Source organism: Talpa occidentalis, unplaced genomic scaffold (genome assembly GCF_014898055.3).
Source record: "Talpa occidentalis isolate TD23 unplaced genomic scaffold, MPIMG_talOcc4v2.1 talOcc4.3, whole genome shotgun sequence".
Classification (NCBI taxonomy): domain Eukaryota; kingdom Metazoa; phylum Chordata; class Mammalia; order Eulipotyphla; family Talpidae; genus Talpa; species Talpa occidentalis.
In genome coordinates, this window is record NW_023603184.1 from 64,506,600 (window position 1) to 64,527,485 (window position 20,886).

The window sequence follows — 20,886 nt, forward strand, 5'->3', positions numbered from 1 at the left end:
GAAAAATCCCAAATTGGGAAGACAGAACAGGATCACATATAATTCATATGGCCTCCACAGCCAGCCTTATTGCAATTGCTCAGAAACTTTAGGGGGCAGGCCTGTGTCTGTCATAGCTTAAGAACCTGTCCATTGGGTCTCCCCGGTGGCGCATCGGGTTGAGCGCAGCGCTGTGAAGCTGTCCACAGCTTCTGTAGCATGGGTTTGATTCCCGCCCAGCCAGGGAGATAACCTCATTGCACGGCAGACCTCTCCTGTCTCGCCCGCTGCTCCCCTCAGCGGTGTTTTTTGGTCCACCTGCCTGTTTTGCTCCCTGCTCTGTCTCTGGTAAATTCTCTCACCCTCCTGTGCCTCTGGCCTGTACCCCCATTCTTGTATAAATAAATAAATCTTAAAAAAAAAACCAAAAAAAAAAACTTGTCCATTTATTTTAAAATGTTATAGAGTGCTGGTCCAGACCTGTACACGATGCACAACCCTCATTTCAGCAGATGAGTGTTTGCTTCGGCAGCACATATACTAAAATTTCAGCAGATGAGATGTTAAGCCACTAACTCCATGGAAGCTTAATTATATAATTAGAGTCAGCAGTAAGGGCTAGGGAGAGGCACAGGTACTGAGTCTTCTTGCAGGAGGAGCACTAAGTAACAGCCAAGGGCAGCGGCAGGGTTCCACCCTGATGGAGGACACTGTGGGTAAGGAGGGAGATGGTACTTAAGGAACCAAAGTGGGGCCTCCCTGGTGGCGCAGCAGTTGAGCGCTGGGTTGCGAAGCTGCCCGCAGCCTCTGCAGCGCCGGTTCAATCCCCAGCTGCTCCCCGGCCACCGGAGGAGGGTCCCACATGGCGTGCAGACCTCTCTTGCCGCCCGCTGCTCCCCTCAGCAGTGTGCTTCGGTCCTTCTGCCTGCTCTGCTCCCTGCTCTGGCTCTGGTGAATTCTCTCACCCTCCCGCGCTTCTGACTGTACCCAGTGCTTGTATAAATAAATAAATGAATAAATAAATAAATAAATCTTTAAAAAAAAAAAAAAAAAAAGAACCAAAGTGCTGGTGAGACTAATACGCACAGAGCCTGGGAGAGAGGATGACACATGATTAGAGAGGCCCGCAGGCCCAGGTTCAGAGGTGCATGTCATCAAAAGTCGGGTGCTACTCACAAAGGGCTTAAATGGCAGAAGCTGAGAGACCTGCATTTCCAAGAGCTAGGAGAGGTGGGAGAACTGCCTGGTGGCCCAAAAAAGTAAAGCCTGGGAGGTTGAGGATGGGTAGGAGCATCACTGACACTGGCAGCTGGGTTAGTGGTGAGCAGAGAGAACTGCCCAGCCGAGTTTCTCAGCAAAAGTTGCTACTTCTCTGCTGCAAACTTGGAGAGGGGGTGGAGAGTGCACTGAAGGGTTCAGGTGATAACTTTGTCTAGGGATGTGCAGAATCTCAAGGTGGGGCTCTGTGAGTCAAGGTTTGGATGTGGGCCATGAAAAGCAGGTGTGGGGACTGGAAGCAGTATGAGTGGAGACAAAACTTGTGATTTGGAATAGACAGAGCCAAGCCAGGAGCCATTTTAGGGTGTGCCTCCCCGCTCATTGGGGCTCCCTTACTTAAATCATTTGGGCAGATCGGCAGGAAAGCCTTGAAGCCATTTGAACTCCTGCAGTATTGAGAGAAGTTGGGGTGGGGAAGCTCAGAACATTCAGACCCTAAATGACCAATCTCCAGCCAATAATCAACCCCATGTGGCGGCAGCAGCTGGGTGACATTCCAAGGAGCTCCCCTGAAGTGTTATTTCCAAGTGGAGATCACCCACTCACTCGCTCATCTATCTTTGAGCCTACGCCTGCTGCTGTCCCAGGGACTTGAGATGCGGTGCTTGAGCATCAGGAACTCAGTCAGGGTAGACCTGGTGAAAGGACCCAGCGGGGGGCACAGAATGGAGCCAGAGCACCATGCCCCAACCCATGGCCAAGGACCCAGCAGCGTGCCTTCCCTGCCCTGCTTCTTCTCCATTCGCAGCTCCCTGCCACACCTTTCTGCCACTGCTAAATGACCTTCCTGGTACAGTTCTGCCCCCTCCCCTAGATATGGATGGCCTAATCGTGTACCCTGAGAATTCTGGCACCAGGCCTGAATTTTTCAGCTCTTCCAGGGGAAAAGTACTCTCCAAGAAAAACATGAATGGCCAAGCAAACCCAGCTCACTGATCACCGCTGTCCTCATTTCTCTGCTTAGGCGTCCTGCCAAAGGATCAAAAGTGGGGTATGTTCTGTCCACCGTGAGAGGCCTTAGGGGAAACAAGCAGGCCATGTGCACAGCCTTCCTCTGGGTGCTGAGGGTGACCCCAGGCACAATCTACCCTGTCTCCACCACACAGTTCTCACTGCTCCTGGGAGTCAAGCTTGCCGTTGCCAGCTCCCCTCCCCTCCGCTCCTATCCAATGCCATGTGCCCCGCAGTCTGAGCAGAGGGCTCCTCCCTGCAGGGCCTTGCTTTTCAGTGGCCTGTTTCTTCCTTTGCTTTCGTGACAGCTCCTGCCAGGAGGTGCCCCTCAGCGCAAGTCTTGCCAGGCTCCGGGATAACCTCCCCTTTAGGCCCTGGGTCCCACTGCCCCTTGTCTGCTGCCCAGCCCGCTCTTAACATGCTATCTGCACTGGGCACACCACCCTGGAAGTCCCACCCCTACATGACAGGCCTACACTAATTTTTCATCTTGGCCTCTCAGTTTCTCCTCTTTGCCCGCGCAGAGGGAACCTGGGATTCGACCACCGGCAGACCATGGGTGGGTCTTCACCAACACCTCTACTGTGGAGATGGGGCTGACTCCCGCAGCCCGCTGGAGTTCAAAGATTAAGGAGGGGTGTCCTGTTTATTGACAGCAGGCCCGTGCTGCCGGGCCCATCTGTTCACAATCTCACACAACCTGACAATTCTATCAGGTAGTTCACATCCTCCCCATTTTACAACTCGGGAGACCAAGGCGCAGATACATAAAGGGACTGGCCCAATATCACTGAGATCCTAAGTGCTGGGGTGGGGAAGGATCTAGACTGTTTAAAGTCTGCTTTTCCTGACACTGGGCTGTGGGCGCAAAGGCGCTGAGGGTCCCCTCATGGCAAGATGGTCCTGCACCAGCTGGAACTGTCTTTGAGATGAGCCCTTAAGAGTGGCCAGGTTGGAGTGTTGCCTTCCACATCTGCAGCACAGAGTCCCGGCGGGTTGTGTAGGGCAAATGTTTGATGCGGAACCAATGTCTGGGAATGATGTTGCCACTGGGTGTATACAGCTTCTCGCCTTGCTTGCCCAAAAGACCGCGCAGGGCAAGGTTCCCAGAGAGAACCTTCTCAAAGAACTCCACTCCACCTCGGGCATAGGCTGCAGACAGGGAGGCCGTGCGGCGGTCTAGCCAGGCTTCCAAGGCAAGAGTAAGGGAGTCAGTGCAGAAGGCATAGGCTACAAAGCCTGCCACTGCAGCCACTAAGTTGAAGGCAGCCCGTAAGTTCATTGGGCCTCCATAGAGCCCCAGGGCATGCTTGGCACCCACAGTTAGTGCCCAAGTTCCTGCCAGGGAAGCTGGGGCCGGCAGAGCCTGCAAGACAGCTGCACTGCTCTCCAGGTATACCACTTCCCTGGCCAAGGCGAATTTCTGGGCATCATGGGACAGAATCAGGGCATCTCTCAGTCTGGTGCCTGCTGGGCTCTGCCAGTCCACTCTTTGCCCATGTACAATCACAGGATGATCACTGTTGACCACTGGGCCACCTAGGAAGCTGGCGGGGATTCCCATCACTGCCCCAGTAGAAAGTCGTGGGAAGCCGGCACTCACAGGCTGGAAGGTGAAGGTGGTGAAGGCCTTATAGCAATGGCTTGAGGGGACGCCCATGTCCTGTAGCACTTCTTGAAAGAGCGTCTGCAGCTCTGGGGAGAGTGGGGCAGGCTGGCCCTGTGGCCAGTACTGGTACAGCCATTGGACCACAGGATCTGGGAAGATGTGGTATGAAATTTGAGCCCCAAACAGGCCTGCACAGGAAGCCACCAGTAGGCCTGTCCTGTGCTTCTGCACAAAGACTGTGGCCCGCCACAGGGGACCAGCCATGGGTGCTGCCACTGCTGTAAACCTGGGCCAAGAAAAAGAGAAGTCAGCTGTTAGTTCCCTGGGCCCACCTGCAGGCTGCAAATCTCATACAGCCCTTCTTTTCCACACCCCAATCTTTTTTAACTGAAGCAATATAGTACAGCAGTTAAGTTTGTGAGCTCCAGAGCCTGAGTTCAATTCCAGCTTCACCTCGGTCACTTCCATCTGCTAAATGGACACAAGGAGGGTGGCTCTGATGGGTACACAAATAAACACACATAAAAATTCATGTCTGGCAGACGCCCTCTGTGATAATGGTTGTGATCATTTATTCCCATAATTAGCAGAACACCAAGTACCCAAACACCTTACTCTACTATTCATCCCACGGTGATGATGCCTTATGATCACTGATTTATAGATGAAACATATCCAGCTTATGAAGTACATCCTTCATACTAGACACAGTTCTAAGAACTTTATGTATATTATCTAACAATCGAATCCTCACAACTCCATAACCTAATTATTGCTGTTACACATACTTACAGGAGTGGAAGTGGAGACACAGATTAAGTAAATTAGTCAAAAGTAAAAACTAGTCAAGCGGCATTGCTACCAGCTTAATTGTGTCCCTCACCAAATTCATGTTGAAGTCCTAACCCCTAACACTTCAGAGTGTGACAGCATTTAGAAGCAGTCTTTAAAGGATTAAGTCAAAAGGTTGTCACTGGGGTGAGTCCTAATCCAAAGTGAGTGGTGTACTTAGGAGAGTAGGGCCTCCCTGGTAGCGCAAGGGGTTAAGACGCAACCTATGAAGCTGTCCGCAGCCACTGCATCACGAGTTCGATCCCAGGCCAGGGAGATACCCACATGGTGCAGCAGACCTCTCCCGTTGCTCCCCTCAGCAGTGTATTTCCGTCAGTCTGCCTGTTCTGTTCCCCACTCTGTCTCTGGTGAATCCTCTCCCCCCCCCCACTGCTGGCCTGTACCCCAGTACTTGTATGCATAAATAAATAAATCTTTTTTAAAAAATACTTATGAGAGCAGATTAAGACAGGGACCATAAGAAGACAATAGTGAGAAGGTGATCTTCTGGGAGAGGCCTCAGAAGAAACCAGTCCTGCTGGACTTCTATCCTTTAGAATTGTGAGCAAACAAACTGTCATTTATTTGCAGACAGGAAGGGCCATGCAGGGGTCCAGTCAGGCTTCCAGGGCAAGAGGAAGGGAGTTTGTGCAGAAGACATAGGCTACAAAGCTCGCCACTGCTGCCACTTAGTTGAAGGCAGCCGGTAAGTTTCCAGCTCTTGGTAGCTCAAGCAGAATACAAGGCACAGTATTTGAGCACAGGCTGTCAGGGATCCACAGCAAACTTTTCATTTTAGAAAAATTTTAACGCTAACTTACATACTATGCCAAGTATTTCATACAGATGAATATTTCAGTAAATATTCAAATATTTAACTTCGGTGGGCGCTCACTGCCTTCCTGCGGAGCGTGTAATTAACCAGACGGCGGGGTGCTGCCTGGCCTACTGTGATCAAACCTCCCAGAGTCCCGGCACCTGGACCTTTTGTTACAGGGCTTTCCCGGGGCCCGCCCTGTCACACCTTCTCCCCAGGCTCGGCGAGACAGGGTCCCGGCCAAGGTCGCAACGTCCTCCAGGGCCAGGTGGGCCTCGGAGGCTGCCAGGAGGGGTCGCAGGACCCTCAGCGGGCGGTCCCCGCTCAGCTTTCACCCCAGCTTCCGAGGCAACGCCCGGCGGCTCCCAACCCGGCGCGGGGGAGCCGGAGGGGGCCCGGCGCCCGGACCCACGCGCCTGCGCGCCCCGCGCCGCTCGCTCACCTCTTCCGCCGCCGCCAGGGACGCCGCGGCACGTGCGCGGGGCGGGGACGGGCGCAAAGCACGCCGGCCGGGGCCAGGGGGCGGGGCCTACACAGAGCGGGACTCGGAGGCCCCGGCCGGGCTTAGGGGGCGGGTCCAGGGGCGTGGCTGTAGGGCGGGACCGCTGGCTGTGGGGGCGGGGCTTAGGGGGACGCGACCGCGGGGCGGTGATCTGGGGGCGGGGCCTCTGTCCGTGGGCGGGGCCGTGGGCGGGGCCTGCTGGCGGCCAGGCCCCCGCTCGCAGCCCCTCCCAGCTGGGCGTCCGGAAAGGGCCTGCGACCTGCTGGGTCTCCCGCGGTGACCCGTTCGGCGCGGGTTAGCGCTGGGGCTCTGCTCTTGGAAGCCTGCCTTGGTCATCGCTTGTAGCCCTCGGGAAAACGACGGCCCTGTGTGGGTGAGGCGGTCTTACGCCAGCCGGAGGGTCTTTGTCTCTTCCATGGGTCAGCGCTCTGTCCAAGAGAGAGCTCTGCAGCACAAAAGGATTAGCTGCAGGGGGTCCATGCATGATGCCCAGCTAACCCTTTGTGTTCTGTCTCAGGTTTGACTCATGGCTGTACTGTAGAGTCATGGGGTGGTCAGGCAGAGAGGACCCTGACATGAGTGAAGAACCTTGATCCAGCGTAGCTGCCCCAACTTGGGCTAGCCCCACAGCCTAGAGTCAGTGCTTACGGAGACTGTAGCCCCCGGGGAGACTTCCTTAGGAGGCAGGGGAAAGGATGCTATCTCTTTGGACCTCACTTTCCTCGTTTCTAAAGTGAAGATAATATCTATCTCAAGGGAACTTGTTATATTCCTTTTTTTAAAAAAATATGTATGCATGCAAGAACTGGGGTGTAGGTCAGAGGTGCAGGGGTTGGTGAGAGGATTCACCAGAGACAGAGCGGGGAGCAGAACAGGCAGACTGACTGAAATCCACTGCTGAGGGGAGCAGCAGGCGAGACAGGACAGGTCTGTTGCACCAAGTGGGTTAGCTCCCTGACTGGGGATCGAACTCATGCCGCAGTGGCTGGCAATAGCTTGATAGCACTGAGACTTTAACTTGTGAGCCACCAGGAAGACCCCCTTATTATATTCTAATCCTAGAAGATAATTAGATACTTATTTGCCTAACAAGGGGGGGAGGGGACATTTCAAATTACTTGCCCCTGAATAGGACTTGGAGTGTCCCTTTAATCTCAGCTTTGAAAGGCACCTTGTCTGGAGCAAAGGACTTCAGTGATCAGATGTAAACCTGGCAGTGGTAAAAAGCATAGATGTTGGAGGCAGAATGCTGGGATCAAACCTTGGTGGTATCCATTACTAGCTGTGTCATGTTATGCCTAGTGTTCCTATCTATAAAATGCGGATGAGAATATTACCTACCTCCTAGGGTTATTGTGGGAGTTCAATGAATTCTTGTATGTGCAGTACCCAGCATAGCTCTTACTATTCAGATCCGTTCTGGTTCTGAGACTCCAACTTTGGCTCCTCAGTTGCTTGTGTGTAAACAGTGCTATAATATGTGCCCTCAGCCAGGTCCAGAATGAGAGATACTCTACAGGGCAAACAATGTGGCAAATCAATGACATAAAAAACATGGAGGGAAAGGAGACTTAAAAGAGACTTGAAAGACATAGAAGTTATTTTTTTTATTTTATTTTATTTTATTTTTTTAATATTAAATTTTATTTTTATATTCCCCCATACAATTACAAACGCCCCATTCTGACCCCAATCCTTCCCCTCCCGCCCCCCACCCCCCAAAAAGTGTCTCTGGTTCATAGTTTTTTGTTGATTTTGATTTTCACTTTCTTATATTCATTTTCCTGGTCCCTTATTTAAGTTTTCTAGATTCCTGCTATGAGTGAGACCATCCGGTATTTTTCTTTTTCTTTTTGGCTTATTTCGCTGAGCATGATCCCTTCCAGTGCCATCCATGTTGCTGCAAATTGCATGTGTTTATCTTTTTTGAATGCTGAGTAATATTCCATGGTATATATGTACCACATCTTCTTGATCCAGTCATCTATTTTTGGGCATTTGGGTTGTTTCCAAAGCTTAGCTATTGTAAACAGTGCTGCTATAAACATAGGAGTGCAGGTGCTCTTTGGAATTGATGTTTCTGTGTCCTTTGGGTAAAGACCTAGGAGTGGAATTGCTGGATCATATGGAAGCTCTAGAAAGACATAGAAGTTAAATGTAATTTGTGAATTTTTGTTGGGATCCTGAATCAGCAGTTCATTTTCTAAAACAGGACACCTTTGAGATAACTGGGGAAATGTGAATATGGACTGAGTATTAGAGGATATTAATGAATCGCTCATTTTGTGAGGTAGGAGGAAGCATGACCTTAATATCTAGCAACTGGTTTGTGTGTGTTGGATTTGGATCCTGCTAGTTTGCTAAATTAATTTATTAGTTCTAGCAGGTGTGTATACATATGTGTGCATGTGGAATCTTTAGGGTAATCTACAGATAAGATTATATCATCTGAAACACATGCAATTTGCAGCAACATGGATGGCGCTGGAAGGGATCATGCTCAGCGAAATAAGCCAGAAAGAAAAAGAAAAATACCGGATGGTCTCACTCATAGCAGGAATCTAGAAAACTTAAATAAGGGACCAGGAAAATGAACAACTATAAGAAAGTGAAAATCAAAATCAACAAAAAACTATGAACCAGAGACACTCTATGGGGGGTGGGGCGGGGAGGGGAGGGATTGGGGTCAAAATAAGGGGGCTGCAATTGTATGGGGAATATAAAAATAAAATTTATTAAAAAAAGATTATATCATCTGCAAACAGATGATTTTACTTCTTCCTTTCCAGTCTGGATACTTTTTATTTCTTTATCTAATTGCTCTGACTAACTAGAACTTCTAACACCATGTTGAACAGAACTAGTGAATTGGGCAGCCATGTCTTGCTTCTGATCTTTAAAAAATATATATATTAAATTTATTTTCTTTTTTGGACGGTATTTTATTTCTCACCTCAGTTGTAGTCCATGTTGTTCTCCCACCACCACAGCACCCGTGCTCCATCTCCACTGTCCCTTGTGCTCTCCCTCCCCTGTTTTGACCCCCCCTTCCACTTCCTTCCCTGCCGGATGCCTCAGATCTATGGTCAGCTTGTAAGTTTTGTCTTTTTCCTGACCCTTTGTTTGGTTTTTCTGTATTCCACATATAAGTGAAACTATCCGATATTTGTCTTTCTCCTTCTGACTTATTTCACTTAGCAGATCCCTTCCAGCTCCACACATGTTGCTGAAAATGGCATGAGTTTATTTTTTTTTGATCACCGATTAGTATTCCATTGTGTGTGTGTGTGTGTGTGTGTGTATATATATATATATATATATCTCCATTGTGTGTGTGTGTGTGTGTGTATATACACACACACACACACACCACATCATCTTGATCCTTTCACTTGTTTTAGGGCATTCCATAGCTTGGCTATTGTAAATAGTGCTCCAATAAACATAGTGCTCTGTCTTTCAAGGTCCGCATGGGGACTATACCTGCGTGGAGAAACCAATTTCTCCACGCAGGTATAGTACAAAAATGTACAAAAATGAACAACGATGAAAGAAATTAATTAATTTTTAAAAAGATGGAGCTCATGTGATCTGCTTTCTCTTCTCTCTCTCTCTCCCCCCTTATGGCTGGTTCCCACTGCACACTGGTGTCTGCTCAGTTGATGCCATTTGTGGGTAGAAGAGATAGTATCTGGCCACATGCCAGCTAGTAAGTTTTCTTCTTCTCTTCCTTTTCTCAGTCTGAATGTAAATGATTGCTTTAAAATCATTCTTTTCTTGTTTCTCTCTGTGTATTTGCTTTTGGGTCTTGTCCTGTATTCTTAAATGCACAGGTGAGGACTCACAAACTGGGTCATCCTCTTTTCCCCTGGGTCTGCCCTGTAACACAAGGAGCTTGTTTGCTCTGATCAGTTCACTATGAGGAGGAGGGGGGATGGTGCTATGGGCCTTGCATCTCCTAGGTGAGTGGCAGCCCCAGCCCTCTGTGCTCTGGATAAAGGGGCCTTTTGTGAGATGTTCTTTAGTAGAGGTAGGTCTGTTGCCTTGCTAACAGAAACTCCACTCTGTGATGCCATCTAGTGGGAGAAGGACAAATGTGTGTGGTCTGACTCAGGGCAAGGCTGCAAGGTCTGGACAGAGACCTGAGACAGACCCATTCACATCTTTGAAAGGGCATGAGAGAGCTTAAAACCTGCTTTCCATCCATTCCTCTGCTTTCCCCAAGGCCCACATCCCAAACCTCCCACCCTTTAAAACATTTCCATGAGCCTGCTTAGTGTTCTTTCATGTAATGCTTCATCAACATAACCATCTAGAAAAGGGAAAAGACTTGTGAAAATATACACCTGCATAATCACAGGCTGATTTCTATTTTAATCCAGAAATTATTTAGGAATGTTGATTGATAGTGGTAGATGTTGTTTAATTGCCAAAGGATTGAAACAGGAGATTTCTAAATTTGTTTAGTAACTTCTTGCACCGTGGTCAGGAAATGAGTCTGGCACACTTTTGCTACTTTGCAAAAGAATTTTTTAAGAAGTTTTCTGGTCTAATATCCTTTACCCAAATTACCCAAATGCCCAAAAATAGATGACTGGATCAAGACGATGTAGTATATATGTGCAATGGAATATTACTCAGCAATCAAAAAAGATAAACTCATGCCATTCACAGCAACATGGATGGAGCCGGAAGGGATTATGCTCAGTGAAATAAGCCAGAAAGAAAGGGAAAAATATCAGATGGCTTCACTTACAGGAGGAATGTAGAGGATACAAATAAGGGATCAGGGGAGAAAATAATCATCATAAATTAAAAATCAAAATCAACAGGCAACTATAAATCAGAGACATTCTGCAGGGGAGAGGGTGGGGGAAGGATCAAAACAGGGGTGGAAAAGCACAAGGGACTATGGTGATGGGACACAGGTGAACTGGTGGTGGGAATTCCACAGGGACTACACCTGAGAGGAGAAAGCATACCTTGTACAAGAATGATGTAAAATATATATAAATTTTTAAAAAATTTAAATAAAAATTCATTAAAAAAAAGAAAGTTCTTTTTCATGACTCAATCTCGACTTAGTTATTGGAGAATAGCAGATGAATGAATGGATGTTGGGCAGGGGAATGAGGAAGATGGAGTGGTGGGAAAAGACTCAATCTTACTCCTTTGACAAATAAATATTGAGATCCTAATAACAGCTGCTATTTATTATACATTATCAATATTGTTATTTCCCTCTAATGAAATGCAAGGAAACTGTATGAATTTGCTTAATTTGCAGAGATTATACTGTTATTTACCTGGGTGAGGCTAAATGATGTTCCATATCCTTCTACCTCTGATGTTCTAAATTTTAGGTTCAACTCTTATTTTGCTTATAGCAAGCATACTCCATAAACAAGAAATGGTAAGCAGATACTAGAGAGTTGTCACATGTTTTTTACATGCTTTGATTCTACAAATGGTTTTTGAGAGGCTAGTTTTGTGCCAAGCATCGTGCTGTGCTGTGGGGACAGAAGAGAGCAGAACATGGCTGCTGCCCTCCTGGGGCAAACATACTTCCTGATCCAAACTGCTTTTAGAGCTAGGACATTGGCTAATTTGTATTTTTTCCACACTATCCATTTTAAAGAAGAAATAATTAAGTGAAATATAAATATCATGCAATCTTGCTTAGCCAAATTTGAACATTTAAGTAAAAAGCTCAGAATGACAAATCTGTAATATTTCCACTGATTTTCATATGGTAGAGAGAAAAATGGATAGAGAATCAGGAAACCTGAACTCTGCCCCAATATGACATTTCTGTTAATTGGGCAAGTCCAGGACAAGGAAGTTCTCTGGGCCTCAGTTTCCCCACGATAATAACACTTACTCTGTATGTTTCAGGACATTTCAAGGATCATTGAGAAAAAACATTGGAAACCAAAAGTCCCAAAAATGAAAGCAATTATAATTACTCATAAAGTGAAGCAACCAAAGTGAATTATCCTGAGGTTTTTTTTTTTTGGTTTTATAAATTTCTTTGGCTTAGAGAGAGAATGATGTGATAATCTGAGCAAATACAAGACAGAGGAAGCTGGAAGGTTTTCAGAGACAGCCACTGAAACCCCAAATTCCTCATTCATGTAGCCAAGCCTTGATTTTATCCTTGATTCCTTTTGGAAACTAACTGATGCTGCAGGGAGTCCCCTGTGTTGCAGGAACTTTTTTCATGGGTTGATTACAGAGGACAATACATAGATGCTCTCCTTGCTTTTCCCCATCTAAAGGTGTTCTTGTTAGGGGGAAAAGGATGTCCTAAAGCTAATTCCATACAGACTTTGTTGCTCTATAACATTCTGACAAAAGGAAGAAAGGTGTAGGTGATATTCCATATTTGGAAGATGCTTGGGTTTCTGGTGGAATCTAAGGCTACAACTTGGGAGGCAGAAAGGCCTCTCTCTGGTGGCATCCACCAGGTGGCACCAGACCCCCAACTCAGTCTGACAATCTTTCTAAGGGGCCACAGCCACACAATGACCCTGGGAAGACGGGGAGAAAAATTCTGTTCATAGGCGGGGAAGCTGAGATGGACATAAATGCATGCACTGACATGAGAATAGACTCAAAGTGATCGTAAGCCCTGAGCAAGAAAGTTCATACAAATAATGCCATGCTGGGGGCCCAGGGAGAAAGGAGATGGGCTGGGGCAATAGCCAGGGCCTCAGTAACTGCTGGCTGGTCATGTTGAATGAAGTAAAGTAGACAAAGTGATGTTGAATCTGGATGTTAAGGGAAGCAGTTCCCTGAAGAAGCAATGACCCTCAAGAGGGCCCCTCTCTCCTCAATAGTGGCAGGGACTGGGCATGCAGAGGTGAAAGACTTAGCTTCAGGGGTAGTACAGGGTCTGAAGGCACCTGAGCTGAGAAGGGCACCAGGGTGAGAAAGCATGAGGAATAGGAAGAGCATTCACAAAGGTGCAAGAGCGACCCAGGGGGCCGTAGTTAGTGACTGCAGAGACCAGTGAATGTTTAAGAGGGTGGTCCCCCGAAAGGGGGAGGTTCCAGGTTCCCTGCACCCAAAAGGAGGGTGGAGCTGAGCAGGGAGAGAAGAAGCTGCAGAGGAGACTGGGGAAGGAAGGAAGCAGGATGGAGCCAGAAGGAGTGCTGTTCTGTGGTTTGCTCAGGTTGGAGGAGAAAGCCTGAGGGTGGAACCCTATCTGCTGAACCCCAAATCCGGATTCTGCATCACTCTTTGAGTATGACTAGTGGAGACCCATCAACATCCATCTGGTCACTCATATTCCTTTGGCACATGGAGCCGAGAGACACGTGAAGTGAGCTTGCCTTTTGGTCGTGGACGGGGTGGCACAGATGTGGGTGAGACCCATGGGGAGGTGACAATGGCAGCTTTTACCTTGATGTCGATTTTGCACTTTTTCTCCCAGACTTGTCTGGCTGTTTCTGAACCTTTTGTGTGGGTCCCCACTGAAAGGTGCTTTAGACTTGTGACAGGCTTTGGGGACTTGCTCTGGGCCAATCCCGTCTGGGTGGACTTTTACCCACGAGGGGATGGGTAACTTTGGGTGCTTGATTTAGAAACTATATTCTTTGCCTTCCCTGTGTTGTTTCCTAATTGTATTAAAGTTCCTTCCCATTAAAGTCTCATATGTTTTGTGTTGATGCGGCGGATGGCATCATTTAGAGCAGGCAGGTTTGGGGGCCTGGGCTGCCCCTCTCCCTGCCCTGTGATAAATGCAGGGGAGGAGTGAAAAAGAGGTAGCGGTGTTCTCAGCCCTTGGGAGCTTTAAAAAAATTTATGAAAGAGAGGAATAAACTGGAAACTAAAGAGGTTGGTTCCCTACAGGGGCTGGGTCTGAGTGGGGTGGTAGAATGAGGGACGGGATGGAGGTGGGATGAGGAGAGGGGAGAGAGTGAGCTCATGAGCATGTCTCCTTGCACAGCTCTCTCAGAACTGCAGCAATGTTCTACATAACTTTCACATGCCCTGGATATAGACAAATAACTGAAAACAACAAGGATGTAGAAGAACCCATGACGGAATACAAATAGTAACATGGATAGGAGTGGAGGTAAAAATAAAAGAACTAACCTCAGGAACTTTATTTTTAACTGGCTCCTATAAAACTAAAGACAAAAAAATCCCACAAATACTGTAATCCTGTTAGTATATATGTTTCTCATAGGGATATAAGTTAACAATTCTGGTATTACCTTATGGACTTATAAAGATTGAACAAATAAGTAAATGTAAATACTTGAACAAATAAATAAATGTAAAACGAATAAGTAAATACTGTAGCTAATGAGAATGGGGTTAATCATTGTAGGAAAATGAAGTCACACCTGAGTGACAGGGGAGGGCAAAAATGGACCTCATGGTGCTGGACTGGAATCCGAAGTACCAGCATCGATTTATCATTTTGATAGGTAGACACAGAGTTATAGATGTGTGCATTAGTATAAATATACATATTTCCTACCTCTGTCCACTGGGAGAGCCTAGAAGTAGCGGAAGCTCAGGAGCAATGAACACCCCGGTCTTGGTTTCTAAGCACCATTCTCCACTAAAAGGAGCCAGGGTTCCTTGGAGAAATAGTTGACTCCACAGTTGAGGCAGGGGAAAATGTCAGATAAACCTGGACTATCTTGTAATGCCAGAAAGTAAGGAAGTACTTTATAAAGGATGGTGGTATTTTGAAAGGACACAGGAGTTCTCAATGGTTAAAGTTTGAACAATTTAGGTGACAAAATAATGATATTATAATCCATGTAATAAAATAAATATCCATGACTCCATTCTTATATAAATTATAAATGAATGAGGAAGAGAGAAGGGCAGTTCATGGAAATCATCAGTAAGTAAACATCATGGTCATAACTTTGTAGGCAAAATTCATTGATGGCTGCTAAAATGAGTGGGAACAAAGTTGAGGAGATGAAGAGAAATAGGCTATTTGTATAATCTCAAATTATCATCTCTAAAATACCTCTTTTTTAAAAAAATATTTATTTTTATTTATACAAATAAAAAGAGAGACTTCACCAGAGCCAGAGAAGGGAGCAGAGCAGGCAGAAGGACCGAAGTACACTGCTGAGGGGAGCAGCGGGCGGCAGGAGAGGTCTGCGCGCCATGTGGGACCCTCCTCCGGTGGCCGGGGAGCAGCCGGGGATCGAACCGGCGCTGCAGAGGCTGCGGGCAGCTTCGCAAGCCAGCGCTCAACCACTGCGCCACTGGGGAGGCCCTAAAATAGCTCTTAATTACCAAGGAAAACTACCAATTTTTTAGAGGAGAAGCTCAGCAGACAGCGTCTTAAGTGACCAAGGGAGTTATTACCAGTAATATGGCGGATTGACATAATGTAGCCCTTTGTAAGAAGCACCAAGAATGACACATCTGTGGAATTCTTACAAAAATGCATAATCTCATTCTAACCACGAGGAAACATTAGACAAACACACTGAAGGAGCTCCTACAGAATAACTGTCAAAAGTGTCACGGAGGACCTCCCTGGTGGTCTATCAGTTCAGTCTCAGCGCTACCACTCTGTGACGGCCTGAGTTCCATGCCCATCAGGGAGCAACCCACATGGCACAACAGACCTCACCTGTCTCACCCGCTGCTCCCTTCAGCAGTGTATTTCAGTACATCTGCCTGTTCTGCTCCCTACTCTGTCTTTGGTGAATCTGCTCACCCCCGCACCTCTGGCCTACACACCAGTTCTTCTACAAACACACACACACACACACACACACACACACACACACACAGAAACACACACAAAAGGGACTCAGGAGACTTGATGGCACCATGCAATGTGAGGTTCCAGGACATTAAAAAGGCATTTGTCAATAGCATTGTGCCGATTTTAATTTCCTGTTTTGATAATTGTACCAGGCAGACCACACCATTAGGGGTGGTGAGGCCAAACACATATGGGAGGTCTCTGAAGAAGCTTTGTAAGTTTTCCTTATGTGAAAATTATTTCAAAATAAAATTTTAAAAGTTACTGATGCCTACTGACTTGCCTTGTGAATTAAGGGGAATTACTATTTTTGAGCTATTGTTTAACACCAGGTACACTTTTTACATTTCTGAATTTAAATCTCACAGCCCCATCCATGTAGGGCTCATGCTGAGCCCTGTTTTTGCACACAGGGAAACTGAAATGGGGAGATGTTAAGAAGGTCACAAAGTTACAGAGAAGGACTGGAATTCAGGCTCTCCCCATGTCCCTACAGGAAAGAAGAGGTGGCAAAAGAAAACTAGAGTAGGGGATCCCAAGTAAGGGAATTGGAGTTTATCCTAGAGGCCGTGGTTCTCTGTCCTGGCTACACATTAAATCCACTTGGGGAGTTTTAAAAATGATCACCGCCTGGGTTTCAATCCAAAAAATCTCATTTAGCTGGTCTGAGCTGGGGCTTGGGCATTGTCTTTTTACAAAACTCTGCAAGGGATTCGAATGTACTGCCAGATCAAAGGCTTTCTATCCATAAGAACAGTGGAATTCTTTCCCAGAATAAGGTCTGACCACCATCTACCCCATGTCTGAGCCAAGAGTATGGCCTTTCCCCATGAAAGCCTGGCTTAGGGTAGCCGTCAGGGATGCATGTCCTGGGCCTCGTCCCTCAACCCTGCCCCTGTGACTCCAGCCTGGAACTCCTGTGTTTGTTTTCCTTCGTTGGTGTAACAAGATGTGTGACCCTGAGATGAATCTGACCAGTTTGTTCTCAAAAAAGGCTCTGGTGCCAGACAACAGGAATTTAGTCTGGAACATTCTGGCGCCAGATTCCTCTCATGGTCCCTAGCTGGCTGGCTGCCTTTTTTGCATCCCTGCTCCCACTGGTCAGTTCTTCATGTAGGCCCAGAAAGTCTGTTTAAAAACGAAAACAGTTCACATTACTTCCCTGCTCCAAACACACCAAGGGCTGACCATCTCACTTAGAATAAATCTGAGGGCTTTGGGTATCCTGGCCACGAGATTCCACATGCCTTGGCTCCTGGCCACCTGTATTCACCCCATCATCCCCTCAGCACACTCTGCTGCAGCTGCCCAGCCTCCCTGCTGATCCTCTAGGTGCCAAGCTCTTGTCCTCTCAGGCCCTCTGTGGGGCAGCCCCTCTGCCTGGAAATCTCAGTGCAGAGACTGCCCAGCATGCTACTTACTGCATTGGGTCTCTTGCAGCGACACTCCCTCTCAGAGACCTTTGGTGACCCTTCCCTCTCACCTTGTCACTTGCCACACATTAGCCTTCCTTCGTGGCACTTTTCATGACCTGGCATTGTACTACACCCGTGTAAAATGTATTTTTTTGTTGATGGTGTATCCCTTTGCCACAGGCACATTTGGGGTAGCATCCCGTCATAGCCCAGGGTTCGTGCCTGGCTCCTGGCTGGCACTCAGAGACTTTTCTGAATTCTCTGTGTATATGTGTACATCTTGGTGTGCACGTGTGTGCCTGCATGCGCAGATGCCATCTCCCAGGACTGCATGGGCATTAAGTGGCCACTCCTCCCTGTCTGCCTCATCAGCCATGTTGTGTGAACCCTCACCCCCACAGCAGATGGACATCCATCAGATGCCAGCCTGCAGAGACAGCCCCTTGTCAGGGTAATCACAGGCCCAAGCTCCTTACTGGTCATCAGGTCTTGGGCCTAGTGAGACTCCCGGGGTGCCTGGACTTATGGAAAGAAAGGAAGAAAAAGGAACCCATAAAGGCAAGCACCTCCATTTTTGTTTTGTGAGATGAGACATGTAATTGTGAGCCCTGAGTAGTAAAAGTAATGTGACTTCATTTTATCCCTTAAGTTGTTGAGGTAGAATAATTTGGTGGCTTAAGAAAAGAGGTCGAGGAAGAGTAGGAAGACCGGGGTGTCGGAGAATGGAGAGGAGGAGGCAGAGAAAGAAGACCCACAGGAGGACAGGGGGCTCGGGGAGAGGAGTTTGTCGTAGGTGGCTCTGGAAGGAAGCCTGGTGTTCTCAGGCGGTGGCACCTGTGACCCTGTCTCTGACGGCCTTTCCTGCCCAGATGGTTGAGAGGCTCTGAGTTCTTGGTTGTCTATGAAGAATCCGTCCCTGATCTTGTCCAGGCCTCGAAGTCACCCAGGCCATCCTGGTCTTCACCAGCTTGGGAAGTCACCTGGCTTCTGGCACCATCACTTTCTGTGCTGGGGAGGGTGTGAGCAGCGCTTTTATGGGCTGGCCGAGGGCATAGTGCATGGCAGACCCCAGGGAAAACTAATGGTCCTGTTTCTAGTTGGTCAGAAAGCCTGCCTTTGGCCTCACAGAAAATTCACCCAATAAAAATAAATGAATTTCATAGACCCAAGCTCCCTTGCTTACCTCCTCTATTGGGTGACAGCAGGAAAACGGTCATCAGCAACCTTCAGCTGTCTGAAGTATGTGAAGAACTGCCTCAAACACACTGTAGCTAGGGGCCCTGTCCCCTAAAGACTTTTGATTTCACGATGGTAAAAGCAATCCCAGAAAAATATTAGAATCGGGCCTCCCCTGGTGGTGCAGGCGGTTGAGCGCAGCACTGTGAAGCTGTCTGCAGCCTCTGCAGTGCCGGTTCGATCCCAGGCAGCCGGCGAGGGTCCCACATGGCGCGGCAGACCTCTCCTGTATCGCCCGTTGCTCCCCTCAGCAGTGTATTTCATCAGTCTGCCTGTTCTGTTCTCCACTCTGTCTCTGGTGAATCCTCGCACCCTCCTGCGCATCTGGCCTGTACCCCGGTTCTTGTATAAATAAAATAAATAATTTAGAATCAACGAGTTAATGAAGAGCCCTTTCAGAATTGTGCATAGTCTGATAGCAATTATTTAAATACATGCACAGAAAAGAGAGGGGTAATAATATAGCCAAATATATTTGGATAATTATGGATTGTTATTCTACAGATTGCTATTCTACAATACAAATGTTTTGCCAGCTTGTGCAAATGAATGGAGTCATGTTAACAAACACAATTGTAAGGGCTGGTTTTTACTGATGTGTTCATAGGGACTTGAGATCCCTTGGCAATGACTTCCTGTCCCAGATGCTTTTGAGAGTTCCGAGAGGGGTTTTATCCAGTTGCTCTCAAACCAGTTTGCAAGCTCTAAACCCCACAATGTCCTCTCAAGTTTCAGCTGCCCTCCCCACCCCCGTGTCTGCCTCCAGAGAACAACTTGGGAGCCAGTGTCCTCACCAAGGCTGGTCTTTTCTGGAACAGCTACCACAGCTAAAATCAGTGATGCTAAGGGGACCTGGGTGGTTGGGGCGGGGGGTTCCACCAAAAGGTGGAAGAAAGGCTCTCCTCAAACCTCTCTTCAACCCACCTCTGGCACCTGGGGTTACCTCACCACCAGAAGACTCAGTGCTGGGCTCTTAGCATCTCTGTACTGCCAGCACTAAATCTTAGACCAAGAAACTTGAAACACTTCCATCATAATACTGATCTTTTATTTTTAAAAAGAATAACAATAATTTAAAAATACATTTATCACCTACATTTCAATTTTTTTTTCTCTAGAACCTTTAACTCCCAAAATGACTAGAACATCAATGAACACAAAGGACCAGTGACCAGCAGAAAGCAAATGAGAGGAAATGACCTCCTGATGATTTCTATTCTAGAATCAGGTACGAGTTGAGAGCTTTGCTCCGCAGAGACTTCATTTCCTCAAGCACCTTTTCTCCCACCTTCTCCTCCTGTTGTGGTTGGTCTTTCACCTCTCTAAACATCAAAAAGCCCAACAAGGACACATCAGGGTGCTTCATAAAACTCTCAGGTGACCCTCCAGCCCCCTGTTGCTGGCTCAGGATTGCCAGGGATGACTTAGTGAATACTGGAGGAGTTTGCATATGGTTTAAATAGATTAAGCAATAATACTATTACTAATGAAAACACCTTTCTGGTAAATGATGCATCGTTGGTTTCGAATCTCAGTGCACTAATTTCTTAGCACAGCTAACTAAGTTACCTAAACTCTCAGTCTCTATCTCCAGATGTGTAAGATGGGTGATTCCCATCTCCCATGTTGTTGTGAAGGTGAAGTGAGAAATTATTTGTTGATGTCCTAGCACAATGTCTTCTAACTTCTTAGTCAGCATCAATTGATTCCTCATGCTTGTGAGTAAAGTAGACACATGATCTCCTTCTCTGACAAAGGCCCCAAAGGTGGGAATCAAGAGGGAGGGCTATGTACCTGGATCAGCTGCCATGCTGCCCAGACCTTGTGGGTGTGGCAATAGTTGCTGGGTAGAACTTTCCAAATATACATCTGGGAGGACATGATGAGTGCATTTGGTTGAAAGGACAGATACCTAAAGACTGTGAACTTAACTGTATGATCTGCCTAGATAGGAGACTAGAACATAAAATTAAGTGCTTCTGAAACATTTTCTAAAGGAGGATGAAATGTAAAATTCTGGCAGATACCTGACATTGGAAAAAACAGAAATATCTGACAGCAGAGAATTAAAATGTTCCCTAATGCATGTATTTAAAAATAATAAATGGCCCCATTTTATGGAATCAATTTAAGAATATATGCAGGTCATATCACTCTTTTAAAGATACTAATAATTGAGTGATTTTGTGGTGTTTTAAGTAGCGTTGTTGGATGATGTGTTAAGAACTAAAGACATAGTTTTTTAGATGTTTTACAACGTGATTCCCCATCGTAGGTATTGAGAAAGCTAAGATCATTATTGAAGCAAAGAAACTCTTGGGTTAGGGCCTCCCTGGTGGCACAGGTGGTTGAGTGCAGCGCTATGAAGCTGTCCGCAGCCTCTGCAGTGCTGGTTCGATCCCCGCCAGCCTCGGAGCAACCCACATGGTGAGCAGACCTCTCCTGTCTCACCCGCTGCTCCCCTCAGCAGTGTATTTCAGTAGTCTGCCTGTTCTGTTCCCTGCTCTGTCTCTG

General features: G+C 47.1%; 2 protein-coding genes across 6 annotated transcripts in view; both read right to left on the reverse strand.

The window, feature by feature from the left end:
* Positions 1-1,041: 1,041 nt before the first annotated feature.
* On the reverse strand, positions 1,042-5,938 carry TMEM177 (transmembrane protein 177). 2 transcript variants are annotated; one of them, XM_037523233.1, is made up of 2 exons: positions 5,908-5,938; positions 1,042-4,103 (listed from the first exon to the last, which is right to left on the reverse strand). In XM_037523233.1, exon 2 carries the CDS (start codon positions 4,079-4,081, stop codon positions 3,146-3,148), a length of 936 nt encoding a protein of 311 aa, XP_037379130.1. In that variant the 5' UTR covers positions 4,082-4,103; positions 5,908-5,938; the 3' UTR covers positions 1,042-3,145. The 2 variants fall into 2 exon arrangements, with proteins under 2 accessions (XP_037379130.1, XP_037379131.1); XM_037523234.2 differs by lacking the exon at positions 5,908-5,938 and adding an exon at positions 5,673-5,821.
* Positions 5,939-6,349: 411 nt separating this feature from the next.
* CFAP221 (cilia and flagella associated protein 221) overlaps positions 6,350-20,886 on the reverse strand; it is a 101,276-nt gene continuing 86,739 nt past the window's right edge. For 3 of the 4 annotated variants that reach the window (XM_037523235.2, XM_037523236.2, XM_054699632.1), the window contains one exon: positions 19,461-19,694. In XM_037523235.2, coding sequence (XP_037379132.1) covers positions 19,586-19,694 — 109 coding nt within the window. In that variant the 3' untranslated portion in view covers positions 19,461-19,585. Of the gene's footprint in view, positions 6,413-7,308; positions 7,481-19,460; positions 19,695-20,886 lie in introns of those variants that run through there. The other variant, XR_005127527.2, reaches the window with a different exon arrangement.

What these genes read in the sequence shown, in the direction of transcription:
- TMEM177 (XM_037523233.1), bottom strand. Translation starts at nt 4,081, where the DNA reads ATGGCTGGTCCCCTGTGGCGGGCCACAGTCTTTGTGCAGAAGCACAGG.